Source organism: Lissotriton vulgaris, chromosome 5, assembly GCF_964263255.1.
Source record: "Lissotriton vulgaris chromosome 5, aLisVul1.2, whole genome shotgun sequence".
NCBI lineage: Eukaryota > Metazoa > Chordata > Amphibia > Caudata > Salamandridae > Lissotriton > Lissotriton vulgaris.
The window spans coordinates 1,681,430,551-1,681,448,175 of NC_141693.1; the positions used below are offsets into that span (position 1 = coordinate 1,681,430,551).

General features: G+C 43.6%; 1 protein-coding gene across 1 annotated transcript in view; it reads right to left on the reverse strand.

The window, feature by feature from the left end:
- ACE (angiotensin I converting enzyme) overlaps nt 1-17,625 on the reverse strand; it is a 212,610-nt gene that overhangs the window by 85,423 nt on the left and 109,562 nt on the right. The window contains exons 8-12 of the mRNA XM_086923822.1: nt 14,849-15,072; nt 13,465-13,609; nt 12,675-12,773; nt 9,566-9,688; nt 8,832-9,043 (exon numbers count right to left, since the gene is read on the reverse strand). Of these exons, the coding sequence (XP_086779948.1) occupies nt 8,832-9,043; nt 9,566-9,688; nt 12,675-12,773; nt 13,465-13,609; nt 14,849-15,072 (803 nt within the window). The remainder of the gene's footprint in view (nt 1-8,831; nt 9,044-9,565; nt 9,689-12,674; nt 12,774-13,464; nt 13,610-14,848; nt 15,073-17,625) is intronic.

Here is a 17,625-nt window from a genome sequence, read left to right on the forward strand (position 1 = left end):
CGTCACAGGTCAGTGTTCCACGCCGCAGCAGCAGGCCCAGTGCGGCATCACGTGCTCTGCCGGAGGAAGAGCTCGAGAGGCGACTGGGAGCTTCGCGCCGGCGGTGCCAATGACATTTATGTACATAGGGCAGGAACATGCTGCTGACATAAGCATGTCCACTACAAAATATTGAGCAGTATGGCGCAATACTCCTCATATGTTACTGTTTGAAATAATGCCATATTATTGTGCAACCAACAATAATATTTATTCAATAATAGTACATCAGACTCATGTCATTATATCCATTGTCATGCATGAGTGAAGTGTTGGGTGAGGGGAGTGGGTGCACTAGAAACAGTTCATTGTGATTTGGTTGCGCCGTCTGTGTCCTTCAGAAGGATTTTCCCCGCGTGCATGATGCGCATGTGCAGGTGGGCGGTAGTCCCCTTCCGACTCACTGCCAGATATCTCTACAGGTATCCAGCGCTTGGTAGCAATGTTGTGTAGTATTGCACACACAGCCACAATGCGGCAGCAGACCTCAGGCTCGTATTTGATGGCCCCACCAGTCTTGTGAAGTATGCGGACTCTGCTCTTCAGAAGGCCAAATGTCCTCTCAATGCAATTTCTTGTGCGTATGTGTGCTACATTGTAACGCCGTTGCTGTGGTGTTGCAGGGTTGAGGTATGGGGTGAGGAGGTACTCACGGAGAGATTAGCCAATGTTACCTGAATGAGAGGAGCAGAGGGTGAGTGCCTGTGCTGCGCAGCTACATTATCACAGTGTCACATTGTGGGGCAAGTGTACTTACTGAGTAGGTGTTCTTCACCAAAGTCTCCCCTGGCCAGTCGTGTGTGGAGGCCGCTGTGACGGAATATGAAGGAGTCATGTGTGCTCCCCGGGTACGGTGCCACTATGTCCGTGATGTATGTCTTAGCATTGCACAACATCTGGATGTTGAGAGAGTGGTAGGACTTGCGGTTGCGGTACATGTATTCCGTTTGTGCTGGTGGGCAGATGTGGATGTGGGTACAGTCAATGCATCCTATCACATGTGGAAATTGAGCAACATTGTAAAATTGATGCTTGGTCTCATCCAAGTCCTGTTGGCTGGTGGGGAATGAGATGTGGTGGTGTAGCTGGGTCAGCATTGCATCTAGGAAACTCCTTAGGCAGCGGGACATGGTGGGCTGGGATATCCCCCCTGCAACAGCAACTATCCCCTGGAAGCTTCCGGAGGCCAGAAGGTGCAGGCTGCACAATACCTGGACATGTGTGGGCACGGCATTGGTCCGCCTTGTTGGGTGCTGCATCAGGGGGTCTAGGTCCTGGATTAGCTTGATGATCATTGGCCCATTCAGGCGGTACTTTGCGTATATTTGCCCTCTGGTTTGGCCCAGAAGGGTGACCCGCTGGTGGAATATCCGCTCCTGGATCCTACGTCTGTTCCATGCTGCTCGCTGTAGCCTTCGCCGCCTGACCACCATGTAGAGTCCTGGCATTGTGAGAGTCCTGATGCTGCAGCTGCATCTCCTTAAGTGTGTTTGGTCAGGCCTGCACCTGTTGCTAATTAGGAAACGTTTTTTCAAATACTTTTTTTTTCCATACTGGTTACCACCTGGTTTGGGTTCTCCTTAAATTGCGCGTCGCAAAATGCGATTTTTGGGTTTTTTGCAATTTGCGATTTTTTATGAATTGCGATTGCGATTTATTTGCGATATCGCAGTTTTATTCGCAGAATCCATGGTTTCTCGCGATTACAGAATCGCTAATGGGCTTCTTCGAGGATTCTGCTAATTTAATTGCGATATCGCAAAAAAATATTAGCGAAATCGCAATTTTAGGTCTTGAATTCCTTTTCATCAAATTGTGATCGCAATTGCTTTTTCGCAGCTATTGCGATCACAATGTGGCTTCATGAATCTAGCTGATAGTATTCTGACGCTTCCTAACGCTGTAGCAATGGGGCAGTTGCTTAGCTGTACATTTGTCACAAGCTCTCCAGTTTGTCATTTGATTGCATATTTGCTACTTTTAAATGTTTAATGTTTACCTTTCCTGCGTGTCCTGGTCACTGGCAAAAGCCCAGGCATTAGGAAAACCTACACATTAATCAGTCATTTTGTGTATGTTGTCACAATGTACAGGAAAGCAGCTGGGTTTTAGGCAGCACCATACACCTGCTTTCGTCATTCTGCTGTTATTGATAACTAAACAGGGCTCCATTCTTGGTAAATGATGCACACTTTAGAAAGAAAATAACATTGTTAAAATGTGACAGCTCCCTCGGACAATTGCATACTCATAGCTTCTGATTCAGTACTTCAGAGGAATGGACTTCCTGTTGGACAGCCATGGTATTTCTCTCAAGCGAACTGCATTTACATCAAATATTAACCATTACGGTCTAGCTTGGAATAGCGCAGATGCTTCCGGAGTCTGTTTCAAAGCTCTTTGCTAGGAGGGAAAGGTGTGTTACCAAATTTGAAGGTGGAAGCATCTGTCCTCGTAGTTGCTGCTAATGAGGTGACAGAGAGACAGAGGGAAGCTGCAACTTGAAAAGAGCCACAGCACGAGGGCACGAACATGAGAGCACAACAGGTGGTACTATTTTTTATTATTGGTGGTTCTTCTTCAGAGATCTCGGTAGTGCAGCAGATACACTGGTACCAGAGCCAATGCTGTAAAGGGGCAGTTGCACCTCAGAGGTAGTTGTCTTTATTTGCCCAATTGATGGTGAGGGGGGGAGGGGGTTTGATTGGCTATAGCAACACCCTGGATTCATGTACTTGAAGGTGCTCTGATGTGTGACAATGAACAAAAGGAAGTTTGGTAAAATAAAGTATTTGTCTGGGATCAGACAAGTTAGTCAAGCAGAGTAGCTGAGATTGAGCACAGATTTTCCAATTCACAGTGTACAATTAAGTGTCTAGATGGGTATCTCTTTCTGACATCCAAATATAAATGGTTTGTCCTTAATTCTTGGAGGATGAGATCAGAGCATTGGGCAAAAGACGCATAATACATTAAGGGGCAGATTTATGTTGGACTTGCGCTACTTTTGCACCACCATTGCGTCACTTCTGTCACGCAGCACCGTGTAAACCCTGCGCCACGTTGCAACATACTTACATCGTGACACATCTATGGAGATGCGTCACGGTGTAAGGCCCTGCGCCACATGAAACCTGCATTAAGTTTCATGTGGGCGTTTCCATGCAAGGGGGCGTTATGTCGCAGGAACGCCCCTTAAAAGTGACTCAGTGAAATCTACAAGATTTCACTGAGTCACTTTACCAACGCTGATGCGTCAAAACCCTGCGCCTGCTTGAAGCAGGCGTAAGACTTGACACACCACATTAGAGATAGGGCAAGTTGGAAAAGTGCTGGAGTTGCGTGCCGCATGCAACACAACTTCAGCACTGCGCCAACTTCACGCCCTAGATACGACATGCATCTGTTTATTCCTGCACCATGGTGCGCCGCATTGTAAATGCGGCGCATCATGGGTGGCGCAAGGATAAACTTGCGTGCCGTATCTTTCCTGGCGCATCTCTGCTGATTTGCAGAGATGTGTCAGGGAACATAAAATCTGCCCCTAACTTTTTTGGCACAGAAAGATTTGCCAGGATTCAATATTGCTTTTCCATGTTGCATAGCTGGGAGCTGTAGCCACTAGGCACATCACCTCCCGTCATTTTATACATGAATTTAGAAATATACGCCTCCCCACCGCTGGCGACAATTTGATGAGTGTACTAAAAGGAAGTCTGTTGTAATGTCCACCTTTATTTGGACCTAGGTTCTTATTATACATGAAGCAACATTATAGTCTATTAAATCCAACATGAGAGATTTTTGTACAGTGCACATTCTGAGCTCACATATTTGAAGGATAGCTTATTTGTGATAATAGAAGAAAAGGAGGGTCGCTGAATTCAAATATTTTCCTAGGATCACATAATTTGGTCAAGTGGGAAAACCAATATTGATCCTAGGTTTTCCAGTGTCATATTGTGCAGTTCACCCACTAAATGGTTAGCTTTCACTTCTGTTTTACCTCTTAGGTTAATGATTTGTCTATCTTTCTGGGTGCATGAAATGATAGTGTGTGTGGCAGGAAGAGGCCACATAAAAGCTTAGCTTGTTTTTGACTTGAGGGTCAAAGAAGAACTCTATCTGAGATAGACCTCTGGCTCAAGCCTGCAGTGGCTCAGCTACCATCTAGATTTGGAGGTCAATCTGTTAGATAATTCTGATGTAAACTACTCAATTTTTTTTGTAAACTTTTTTGGCAAGAGACCTCCCTGATCCCCAAGCCCACCTGAAGTATTTATTGGGCACATTTTTGTCACTGTCAAAATCAAAGACATCATTGATGCCCTACTACTTTCTAAATTCACCAGCTGCTACAGCACCCAAGTCTACTCACTCTTCACTTAATTCCCAGCAAGCGTCTTGTTCCCATTACAATTCATGTCTGATTAGAGTACATCATTTGTGCCCTGACATCCATAAGGAATAGTCTGATGTAGCAGCCACTTCCCCTAACTTGCCCCCTTTTCCTGGGGTAGGACAAGCAGTTGAGGCTCCAAGAGCCCCATTTTCTTTTAGTAGCTTTAAATTCTTGACCTTCCCCTGGCTCCAGAGTTCCAAACATTAGGTCTGTTGAGAGGCTAAGGGAAGGACCAGGAGTCAAAAGTGTGATCTCATCCTAACCGAAGGACAGGGTTATGTCACTTAAGTTACCCATGACATTTTGGTGACTCGGCATTTAAGGTCTGTTCTGAACTTAGTCACTATCTCTTCTTTCCTCGCTGAACACATTTGGAAAGTGTGGGGCCTGGGCCAGGCCATGTCATCAGCGCTCACCCCACTGAAGGCCCATGTAGATCCGAGAATACCTATTGCCAGGCCTTTCACCATTGAAATAAAATACCTTTGACTAGTGATCCAAGCTGAGATGGAAGTCCAGCTTTTCATAACTGACAGTTGGAACTGGCACCCCAAACCCATTGAAAGAGCACTCACCAGTGGCCCATCCTTGCCATGCTGCTCTCCTGACTGGGCGGAAAACTTGAGCCCAGAGCAGGCACATAAAGATGACCATTGAGCGCCTTTCATGCCTTGCAGCTGTGAGTTTAGAATTTACTGGTTTCAAAGTTCTGAGTTCTAAGCATTCTTTATGGCTGAGAGGATTCCAAACAGAGCAGAATCTGATTCTGTGAGAGGTCTGCGAAGCTTGCCTGCAGTGTGCCTTCCAGCTGAGGGCCCAAGCAGTGTGCTTCCCAGTTGAGTTCTTTCCTTCTGATATCTTAGTGCCTTCAAGCTGAGATTCTAGGCACAGTGAGTTTCCAGTCCTCAGACTACAGGTCCTAGCACCACATGTCTGCATATTCACAGTGACATCATACAACATTATTCACACAAGCATGTAGTCATGGATGCTTTGTTATGGGACAGCTAGGGCATGGAACCTACGGGTTTCCTTCGACAAAGTTGTAACAACACAACTTGCTCATGAGAGCGTCTCACCAATGTGTTCAATTCCAGATCTAGGTGTGAAAGAAGAGGCATTAGCTATGTAGAAGACTTTGACATCATGGAAAAGGATAACAAGCTGATGGTCGATTGGGACTAACCTGGGGACTTTAAAGAAAGACTACCCAGGCATCCTGGTTAAGTTAAAAAGAGAAGTAGGGCCATGGAGATAGAAATGAGACTGCGTTGTACGAGGATATGCTGTGTCCTGAAGTCTTGTGAAGTCAAAGCATCGTAGGCCTGACCTTTGTCCAATTGCGATGTTAAATTAGGACATTTCGTCAATCATTCAGCAGGGTTATTTGGAATTAATGGAGTTTGTACTATTAAGTGTGTTTCTGTTAGGAAATGTACCGTGTTTCTTACTAACTGTGAGATTCATTAGGTGGTTGAACAGTTGATTGATGAGTTTTGCATATTGCCATGTGCCATATGCATGTTATTAGTAATGCGTGTGGGTGGGGTTAGTAAGTTTCAGTATGAATTGGCTTCTGTTGTTTGGGAATTGCAGATTATGTGGCTCAGTGGACTAATGTCTCCACTTCAGAGGCTTATGTTCGTCCTCATCGTCACAGGTTCGAATCCCGACTGGTCCAGTCAGCCTTTCATCCATATGAGGTCAATAAAATGAGTACCATTGAGTTGGGTAACAAGAAACATCTGTCATTCAGTGCCAAGATATCTTAGGGTGAACGTGCGCTTTACAAATACACATGTTTTCTTCTGATGTTCTCAGTACTGTAAAACAGGTTGGATTATCCACCTTTGGTTTGGTTTAGGAGTGCTGTTGAGCATTTACTTTCAACTTCATATGCCTTCTAGCTAGAAGTTTGGAGAAGAGAGTGTAGTTCCCATCTGTGTGTTGTTGTGTAAATATGTGCTGGTTGTGCAAGTCAAAGTGTCGCGAATGAGGGGAAGAATAGTACCTCGGCACAAGAGATACAAGTGTAGTACACTTGTCTGTGTGTCGGCGAGAACTGGGGAAAGAGCGGTACTCTGTTGCTAGAGGTTGTATATTGCAGTACCCCATGGTAGGCGAAGTTGGGAAGAGTAGCAACTGCTTGCTAGAGGTTATATGCATGGAGTACCACAACAAGTCTGTACAGTCACAATGAAACCATACAACATTCATGCAAGCAGGCCATGTGTGCCTAGATGCATCATTGAGAATTGCATTCGCAAACGGTGCAAATCGCATAATTCGGCCGTTTGCGAATGCAATTCTCAAATTTCGGATGCATCATGCTTTTCGCGATTTCTAAAATTGCGATTGCATTTAAGAAATCGCAATTTGAGATTTCTTAAATGCAATGCATGATTATTTTTAAATTGCGAATTCGCAATTTGGAAGGGGTAAATTAGCATGAAGTTGAACTTCATGCTAATTTACCAAAAACTTTCAAACATGCACAAGTTACATATTTGAAACTTTTAATTTACACACACACATGTCCCGGGGCACGTGTGTGTGTAAATGGATCTTAAAGTTACATTTCAGGGGTGCAGGGAGGGGTTCTTTGGACCCCCCCTGCACCCTTGAAATTGCATTCACATTTTGCGATTCGCAAAATGAAATTCGCAAAATGTGAATGCCTTCCCATTCATTCCTATGGGCCATTTGGCCCATAGGAATCAATAGGAAGGGTTTCCTTAATTGCGATTCGCAAATTGTGAATCACAATTAAGGAAAAATACCGAATCGCAAAAAAAAAATGCGAATTTTTCATGCATTGCCATTTGCGATTTCTAAATTGCGATTCCTTAATTTTCGCAATTCAGGAATCGCAAACGGCAACAATGATGCATCTACCCGGTAGTGTCTTCCTGCTCAGTGTTTGATTGTATACTTTCTAGATCTTGTCTTTAGAAGTGTGCCCTCCAGCTCAGCCTATTTCTACCTTGAAGGGCACCCCACAAAGCATGATCTCTTGCTCTAGATCAAAAACTGCATGCAAGGCACCTTCTGTTCCTAAAATTTTACAGCAAAACATGGTCCCATAGTGAGAGGCAGTCGGCCATGAAATTTCCCCTGAAGAATAGCCACTACAGTTTTATTTGGGGAATAGACCAGTCATGCATAGAGTGAAGCTTCACTGTTCCTGTAATAATATATAGTTTTATTCTGCACACGATGAGGTTGGAAATCAAGGCCCCAGAGTGTAGATGAGCAGAGACTCCACCCTCTGTTCTTGGTTGATGTCAATCAAGAAAGAGGACTCCTAAAACCCTCACCAAATTTTGCCATAATATTAAAAGACCCACCAACTTTGGAACGGAGGTTAGCATTCGGTGTTAGAGACGTGTTGCATTTTCAAAAAATGGATCCCTATTGTTGTATCAATTGTAGACCTCAATGGCCGTGCCAGGAAAATCCAGACAAAAAACCTAAATCAGTAACAACCAAAGGGCTGAAAACAGACGGTATACAACGTTTACAACGAAGTTTTTACCACGCACTACCACTACAACGCAGGCATTACCACGCATACCATTACAACGCATTGCGCTGGGGGGCGCTCTAGGATAGGGAATAAGTATAATTTTATATCCAACACCTTCCCTAGTGTCCACGGGGACTGGAGTTGGAATATAAAAGTATACTTACCACTATCCAGCACCTCTAAGCGCTATGCGTTGTAACGGTATGCGTTGTAAATACCGCGTTGTAATGGTATGCGTGGTAAAAGTATGCGTTGTAACGTCATACATCCAAAACAGACCTTATCTCAAGTTTAAAGAGTCTAATGTTCTTCTACTCTTAGTCCAGTTTTCTTCCAACACCACCTTTTAAGGCACCGATTAAATTACTTCCCGCCATCTCATGCATGGCAAATTGTCACCCCAACTTCGAGACAGTAGCTCAAGGCCACACGTGCATGTATTAATTTTCCCTGGCTCTGAAGACAATGTGAACAAGACGTAGGGCCTAATTTAGCGTTTCATGGGCACTGCCTCTCCTATGGCAAGAGCTGCATTAGGGGAAAAACATTAATGGCATTCACAAAGAATGCAAGTGTGCAGGTCAAGAACTCTTTAAAAAAGAAACGTTATTTTATTTTAAATATATGCATCAATGGTGAGAAATCTTGGGTTGCCGCCAGAGAGAGAATACTGCAGAGATGGACAGAATTCCACACTTATTAGCAATGTTGAGTTGTTGGGAAGCTTCAATTGTCTCAGTAGCACTTTGTATCATGCATTGACAAACTGTTGTCCAGAACTAACCAGACTCTTTTTTCACTCAATGGTGTTCTTCTCTTGCACACATGTCTTTGATGCAACTTTTGTCAAATGGCCTTACTTACCGATGCCGGTAGGGTAGCCCTCTGGCACTGGCGGGCGCCACTCAAAATCAGGCCACCCCAAGACCTCGTTGTTCTTTCTATTCTGCTCCTCTAGCCACTTGGTCACGGGAGAGAAGTATTCCAGCAGTGGACCGGCATCCATCTTCTCTGTTCCTGTTACGTTCTTCAGGATGGACTGCCAGGACTCGGAGGACCCAGCCTGCATCGCCTGGCTGCAAAGTGCACCAGAGAAAATAAAATACACAATGGCTTTATGATAAAACCACAGAAATTAGCAGTCACTCAAAAAACACCATTCTTCTACTTGACTGCTTCAGTCAGACCAGTAAAATGGGGGAACAACCTTTACAACGAAGGTTTTACAACGCGGTACTGTTACCACGCAACTTTTACAATGCAAGTCGTTACATAGACTTGCGCTGGGGGGCGCTCCAGGATAGTAAATAGTTTAATTTACTATCCAACTCCTTCCCTACTATCCACGGGGACTGGAGTTGGAATAGTAAATTAAAATATTTACTATCCAGCACCCCCCAACGCAAGTCATTGTAACGACTTGCGTTGTAAAAGTTGCGTAGTAACGGCACGCGTTGTAAAAGTACGCGTTGTAACGTCATACATCCAGTAAAATGGCATGTTTTTGTGTAGGTAGCTTTAATTTCATAGTGGATTGCCTCCCCTACTATTACTTCTTGACCCTGACCCTAGCTTGTTATGCCAACCCTGGCTCTCACCCAAGTATCCGGCCGGCCTCTTGAGACTGATATATGTCGCAGGTGTGCAGCGGGCCAGTTTGCTTCGCAGCCTCACACAGGGCTTTATGGAACTGGAACTGCAGGACAAAACTCACAAAGTATCTGAAAATCCAACAAAAGATGAACGTTAGTGAGCTGCAGGAAGACAAACACAACCAGGTGAATGGTGAAGGGGATTCAACATCTTGCTCAATAGAAATGAGGGACACAGCTGGTTAGAAACACGAGAACTTTTGCAAGTGCAATTGAAGAATACAGGAGATGGTGAGCTCACACTTCACAGTTCTGGCAACTACACAGATCATTTTTATGACAATGAAACCAGAGATCTGAAGTGATGTCTAAGTGACATTGACAGTGCAATATAAAGATTGTCAATCAGTAAATAAATATTAGTACGAAAGGACAAAAACAATGGACAGAAAGCTACTCAAAGTAAGTACCAGGGGCTAAGACAGATTCAAGCATTTATATCCATCAGTTATTATTTTTATAAGTGATATCAATGAGGATGCCTCTCATACACGATTCTTGTGTCCAACCATTACTCACATCTTTTCAGATATTTCTCACCTCTATGAGTGACACTGCAGGCACAACTAGCTGGCATCAAATAAAGGATTCACCCGAGCGTTCAGCTATTGGAATACCGTTGAAGAAGGCCATTGGCTGACGCATCAGCCGCTGTTCCGCTAAATTCCTCCAGTGATGCCCTTTGAGGGATAGGGGCCAAAAGTACCAATCATATTTGCAGTCTGAAATAGCCTGATTCACAAAATCGGGCCATTTATGACTGCAAAATGACCTTTCGTATGTACAAAGCACATTGCGATTGGGCAACACATTGTGAATCGGTATTTGGAAGGGGCGTGTTTAGGGCATCCCTTCCAAATACGGAATATAAATGGGATGGATTAATGTGTTGCGACTGATTTCTGGTAGCAAAACATTAATACTTTACTGACTCCTTAAAAGAGGTGATAACCCATTGGGACCCCTTCTCATTTGAGAACTAAGCTTCAAAGTTTCATTTTTTTCGTTTTAAATACATCCCATTTTCCTTTAAAAAAACCTGCAGCATTTTTTTTGAAAAAAAGATAGCTTTATTAAAAAGCAATCACAGAAATGGTGATTTGCTCAACTTAGCAGGCCACCATCCGTGTGATGGCTGTGATTCCTAGTGGGTCGTAAATTGCGACCTACCTTATTAGTATTCATGAAGTAGGTCGATTTGCAAACCCATTAGGAATCACTATTTATTCTTTTGTACATTAGAAACTGTGATGTCCTAATTGCGATTCCTAAAGAATTGCAATTAGAAAATCTGAATTCCTGTTGTTTGTACATATGGCCCCAAGAGTGCTCTAAACGGAGGGATCTTCATAGGGTTGCCACCTGTCTGGCATTCAAGGATGTATATGTATATGTTTGGCTTATTGTAGGAATGTGTGCAATTTCAAAGGTTTTAACTTGATGAGTTTTTAATTTAAATTCCAAAATCTTAATGGATCATGAAGTCCACAATACTGACAAATATTTAAAAAATATAAAATAGGAGAGAAACAATGTTTTCTAGAAAAGTCTCCCGCACAAACCTTGTATCGCCTTTTTTGGCTGAAGCTGTGAAGATCAGTATAGTACCAACTAAGTGAAATACGAAATATGTCCTGAGTCAAGGGCAAGGTTTGTGTCAGGACTTATTTATTTGTAGCACCTGTGATATTTGTTAGGTAAGTACAAACTCAGTTGCACATAGCAAAGAAAATCTGCAAGGTTGAGAAGAAAACATTTAAATTCGTGTTGAGCAGCAACAATGTTTTAAGCCATTTTTAGTAGATACTTCAAATGACGTACAACTACTACAGAGAAAATGAAGGCTATGAGATATGAGAAAAGATTTCTAATGCGCAGTCGCAGTGGCAGCTGGTGATATTAATAAATGGTGCAGCACTCACCATAAATGCTGCTGGCTGCCTTGCCATCTGTCTCGTGCTCCTCTCCCCGCACCGATCCTGGGGGTGACGAGGAGCAGGAAGGAAAGGGAAGGACTTCCTTCCAAGTGCAGCACAAATCCATCCAATCTTGGAGCTACTCTCATGCTGTTATCAGCATGAGAGCAGCTCCAGGATTGGTTGGAACAGACTGACTCAGCACTCATTTTGAGGCTGGGGGCCTGTATCATCAATCCCCCGGCTGTTTCTCAGCCCTAGAATTGCTGGATCTTAAGTGTGCATGTCTGATAGGCCGGATATAGACCGCCAGCCACTCCGACATGTGCACTGAGCCCTGGGAGACATCTTGCAATCCGCAGGAATCTGCCCGCCCTGCTTCCTCACACTCCTGCACCCGGGCCGTTGGCACACATAATAATAAAATGGTAATGACCATTTTAATATTCTGTGTTTACCACTGCGCCAGCAGGTGGGGTGATGCTCTTCCGCCTATGAAGAGCAACAGCCCGCTTAGAGGTGTTGATACGACTATCCAGGTAGGTATGGTATTAATGCACAAGGAACAGGTAAAACACCGCATTACCAAGTGTTACATTTACCATACTTTGGTTGACACAATGTACTACATTTAAATGATTACATGCTTCAGATGGAAGGCATGCTTTGGCAGGCTTTGGTTTTTCAAGGTATAATTCTACATTTGACACACAAGAAAAATTATGTTACTTTTGGACCTTAATAATGTTTAGGCCTTGTGAATGACAGTTGCCCTGCAGAGTTCCAAATATGTGGAACAAAACGTTTTGGCAGTTCTTCTTTTTACTACCATGAATATTTTAAACCTATTAATGAATTTTGTTGACAATATACACTGTGGATGCCTTTTGAACTCCTCCATCATCAATGAGTGATCATTTTCTTCAATAAATTTGAACTTATCTAATTGATTTTTCTGTTTGTTGTATATGAAGCTCTCTGGCTACCCAAGGACACCTCTTCATTCGACCTGTTTCTTCTTGAATATATCTCTAGCTGAAGGAGGATTTTCATCTAAAAAATGTACCACTCTTGATCCTCGTAGAGTTAACATAGTAGGGGCCAAACGCCACCACCTTGAATCCGACGTCTTCACGTACCTGATGTATGGGGTGTTTCCAGGAATATGGAACTTGGCACCAGCATCAAACTGGGTTTCATCTCTTGCCAACGGTGGGCAAATTCCCTGGTATTTTGTTCTGAAAATTAGGGCACAAAGAGGCACAGTAAGGTTAAACATTGTAGACCAATACAACATATAAATAAATAAAATCATGCTCCAACATTCTTGCCAAGTTTGCTATTTGTTGTAGAGTTTTCAGACTTGACAGCTAGATTTGACAGCTAGATAATTTGTAAGTCTATCACATATGTTAGGTCTCTAGCATTTAAGACCATATAGGCTCCTTTTTAAAGGTGATGCATAAGCAACACATACATTTGCAGTTATTGTTGCTATACTTCGATGATTGTCTCTAGATATCCATTCTTTATTTCTTTACTTTTTCCTAAAAATCGCCCACCATCCAGCTCCTCATTTAGTGCATGCAGTGCAAATAGGTATCAAAGCTATGACTCACTGTATATGAAGTTCCATCTAGATTTTCATGAGCACAAAATTAATATGCACATAATCTCTACTGAGGTTTCTTGTAAACAAATATGCAAATATTCTCCTTTGAACTTCATTACTAGACAAATATGTAAATAATATCCGCTGACTTCATTTTTTCTCATAAATATTCATTGTAGATATTCTGAAAACCACACTGGACTTTACTGTTTCATGTTTTTATGAGCAAAGTCTCAAATGAGAGTGAAGACACACAGGCACTCTCTCCTAACTGCTATGAGTAGTATCTGTAGTAACATTGAAAGACCACAATTTACCTGAGGTACCACCAGTCATAGTTGAAGCGGTTCGTAGGCGTTCGTCCACTGAAGACATTCCAGCGCCACTGGTCGATCAGGTAGCCGAAGGGCAGGAAGGCGATCTTCTCCAGTGCCATCTTCAGCAGGTAGTTTATGTCACTCTCTGTTTCCAAAAGAATGAGGATGAAATTAAGATGAGGAGGAGACGGACTCCGGTTGGAATATTCATGGCTTGTTTAGTGTAGGAGAAATTACTCAATCAGACGAGCATTAGCCCGAAACCCTGATTCAAAGGAGTAGCTCCCATCTTTAGGTTCGCAGGCAGTCCTAAACATTGTTCTATCTTTAGAGAATGTATTTACACATAGTGTTTTTAGAATAAGTTTGTGAAAATCTACTCCAATGCCTGGGATTTAGGTCTACTCCTTAGATTGTGATAGGAGTTCCGTTCTCAATATGAGTTTGAACTCCAGTCGTCGTCCTAAGCAGTTTGTGTTAATTACTCATTCTTCTCAGTGTGACATAGGAGTCCTTCCTTAGCATAATAATTGTGTAAAGCTCTCAGTATGAGATTTAAATCCAATTTGCATCACTAGAGCCCACAAGTCAGTGTCAAATTAGCTTCAATAGCAGAAACTGCTCCTCAGTGTTGGATTAGAGTCCGGTCCTTAGTGGTAGATACCAATCCACTCCTCAGTGTTAGATTCTAGCCCTGTAATTAATAAGGGTTTTGTGAATATTCCTTGATGTAACAATATTGTTCAGTCATTAATGAGAGAAAACTGGTTCACTTTCAACTATAAGTGGGATTGGGGTCGACCCCTTGTTGGGGGACTACAGTCCATTCCTTAGTGTTAATCTGTAGTTCAGTCTTTCCTTTGAGATGAGAGATGTGAGGTCACTGCACTGTTGTCAGTGCAATACAGGAGACTATTCATGAGAGTGAAGTTAGAGTCTAGCTGTCAATTTGAGATTGTCAGTTTGAAGACTGGAGTTCAGTCATCAGCTGGGGTCCACTCCTAACAGTAACATCATAGTCCATGCATACAAATGACAGTAGAGTCAAATAATGTGAATTAGATCTCACTCCTCAGTGTGAAATTAGAGTCTAGTCCCCAGTGTGACTCTGGTGATGTTGGTTGAAGCAAATTAGCTAACCTCTTTGGAGTAATATGACAAAGAGGTTAACAAATCAAAATGTTTGTGTGCCCTCCTCTAATCTCTCTCTTATCAAACGCCCTTGAGATACAGCCTCCGCCAGGGACTTTCATGATTCCTTGAGCTCTATTGTGCTCTAGTACACTGCGCTAGTAGGCAGGCCGCAGTCTGAGGTTAGCCATCACAGAGTTATCAGAAGAGCTCGCCCCGATGCGCGCAACATGATCCAGCAAGGAGAACTTACCATTGTCATTGGTGACACTCTCCAGGAGGCCGATTTTATGCAGATGCCCTGGAGTGGACACCGACAGAGACATCACATCCCCGATGGCCTCATGAAAGCCCGGGTTGGCCCCGCTGCGGAAGGTCACGGGCTGGTCCTGGTACTGCAGGTAGTACTCTATGTGGCCCATCTCGTGGTGGACGGTGAAGAGCTGCTCCATGGTGACCGTGGTGCACTGCTTTATTCTGGAAGAAGAAGGAACATACCATCAGGCGGCCGCCCCTCATCTCCTCTTAAAAGTGTACAACTGACAAAAGAAAGCCTTCTCATCATCCAAACACTAATCCGTCCTCTCCCCTTGAGAGACCACTCTCTTCATTATCATTTGGTGAGGAAAGGCATCCTTGATTTGTCAGACCTGGGTATCGCATCTTCTGGTCCTCAGGGCCCACCCCCATTTCAGACACCTCTGTGTATTATTCTCTTACCAAGGAACTTCAACAGTACACTGGCCCCTCAGTTTTTTTCATTTGACCAATGAAGTGTACCCACTGTGTTAATATCTTTGTACTAAAATATGGGGAAAGTATTTGCCTATTGTTGAGGCCTGTCTGTTATCTTATGATCACAAAAGCTCTGCTGGTTCATAGACCATTTGTATTATTGGCTACCCTTGGAAGTCTCCTCTCAATTTGCTCATTACTCAGTGTTATCATCTCGTCCAGGAGATTCCCTTCCTTAATCAGAGACCTCTGTGTTTTGTTCTACCAGTGTTTGTTTTTGAAAAAAAGAGGTGCTTGGGTAAAACCTGTAGGTGAGATATCTATTTAATCTTTGTTTCTTGAGTGGCTGAAAAGAATGGCTCTGTTTCTCACATCTAGACAACTGGCGGCACCAGTACATGTAGTGTTAAGGATGAAAGCAAATACATTGTCCCTCTTCCATTTATCTCCATGCATTGGTGCAGACTTTATGGATACTACGGTGTTAGAGCGCTCAATGTTCCATAAACTGGTGTTTTACATACCTTAAAATGTGTAAATGTTCGATGGATTCCAGGTGGCGTGTGTGATGGGCCACAACCCTTCCTGGTAGCTACCTACTTAAAGCGAAGCAAGGAAGGCGATAGAGATCAGCCACAGATTTTGTGCCTTACCCTTGCTAGTTCCTGAGGTAAACCCCAGGGCTTCCTAGGGCTACAAGGCTCCAGAACCTTTATTATCCCGGGTCTGATCTTAAGGCAGAATTCCTCAGGGTTAGAGACCCTCTGTAGCTTGGTTGTGGAAAAAATAGTTCCAGAATAAAGTCACAATCTTGGCAGCTGTGATTCTTCACAATATCATATCCCCAGCCCCAAACAACAGCAACAGCAATGAAGTAGTTCAAAGAATGACAAATACTCATAATCAAGTACTAACTACAATGTCACTTATGGAAAGGATATTCCTATCTTAGGTGTGAGGTGAAGCAAGCTTGATAGCATGCGCCCGGTCCTGTCTGTTAGAGGTGAAGGGAGGATACTCCACAAAACTATTTCTTTAACTCTTCAACAGTATAGAGGTTTGTGGTAATTATGTCACACAAATGGCCCTGGCATGGTTCCCCTGTCGAACTGACCCTCTTCTATAGCAGATTCAATGGGCAATGAACTTCCTCGCACTTACTGTGCTCTGATTCATGTGCCCCCTTGCATTCCCAGTGGCTAATAATGGCTCTGTTAGTAAGACAGCCAGTGCCAGTGTGTCATCTTGTGTTTTCTTGCTAATGGCAGTGGCTGCCTCCTATCTAAGAAGAAACAGATGCTGCAGTGACACCCCTGGAAAAAGGGAGAATGCAAGTCCTTTGGGTGCCGTGGCCAATGCCAATGCCTTACAGGGAATGGCCTCTGTGTCAGCACTCCTCCATTGTTGTTGCCTGGTTCAGACACTCTTAAGAAGTGCAGAATTCCACCCATAATTATTCTATACCTGTGCGATAAAGGTGCATTGAAGCGCTCAAAACAATGGTTTTATGTATTTTGATGTTCTTGGGGCAAATATTCTTTTTTCTGTTTCTGCACTAGCGACAGTTGCTGAGTAAAATACGGATGACAGGCAAAACTAAACACCAGCTGCCCATTTAAACTACCAAATTCAACAACTCTGAGGTCCTCATTTATGAGAAGTGACGCATTGCTGCGTGAAAGCAGCGATGCGTCACTTCTCAGTGTGCCTTCCTTGCGACATGATTGATGTGTCATATTTACTGTATGACGCATCATGTTGCAAGGAGTTACAGATACGTCAGTATTTCTGACATATCTGTATGGCGCAAAAGTGACGCATTGCTGGAGTGCGTCACAAAAGTGACGCAACTCCAGCAATGTGTCCTTTCACATGGGGCAAGCCCCATGTGAAAGGGCCTGCATCAGTCTTACGCCTGCTGGGTGGCAGGCATAAGATATTGAGTTCTATGACCCTTTCTTGCGTCAGAACGCCCCCCTGCATACATTATACCTGGTGCAGGTGCAATGTGGCGCAGGGGTTTACAAAGTGACGCATCTACCTAGATGCCTAGATGCATCACTTTGTAAATATGGTGTAACAAGGCACATTTTTCACGCCGCTGGTGCGTCACAAAAAGTGACACACCGGCGGTGTAAAAGTGACGCACGGCCTCATAAATAGGGCCCTGAGTTTCGAAATGTGACTTTGCCTGTGATTGCTCCCTCGTCCATAAAATTCCCTCGGTCTGGCTCCCACCACGATGGTGCCATCCCCGATGACTTGCGGCCTGACGTATACTAAGGCAGCACCCGG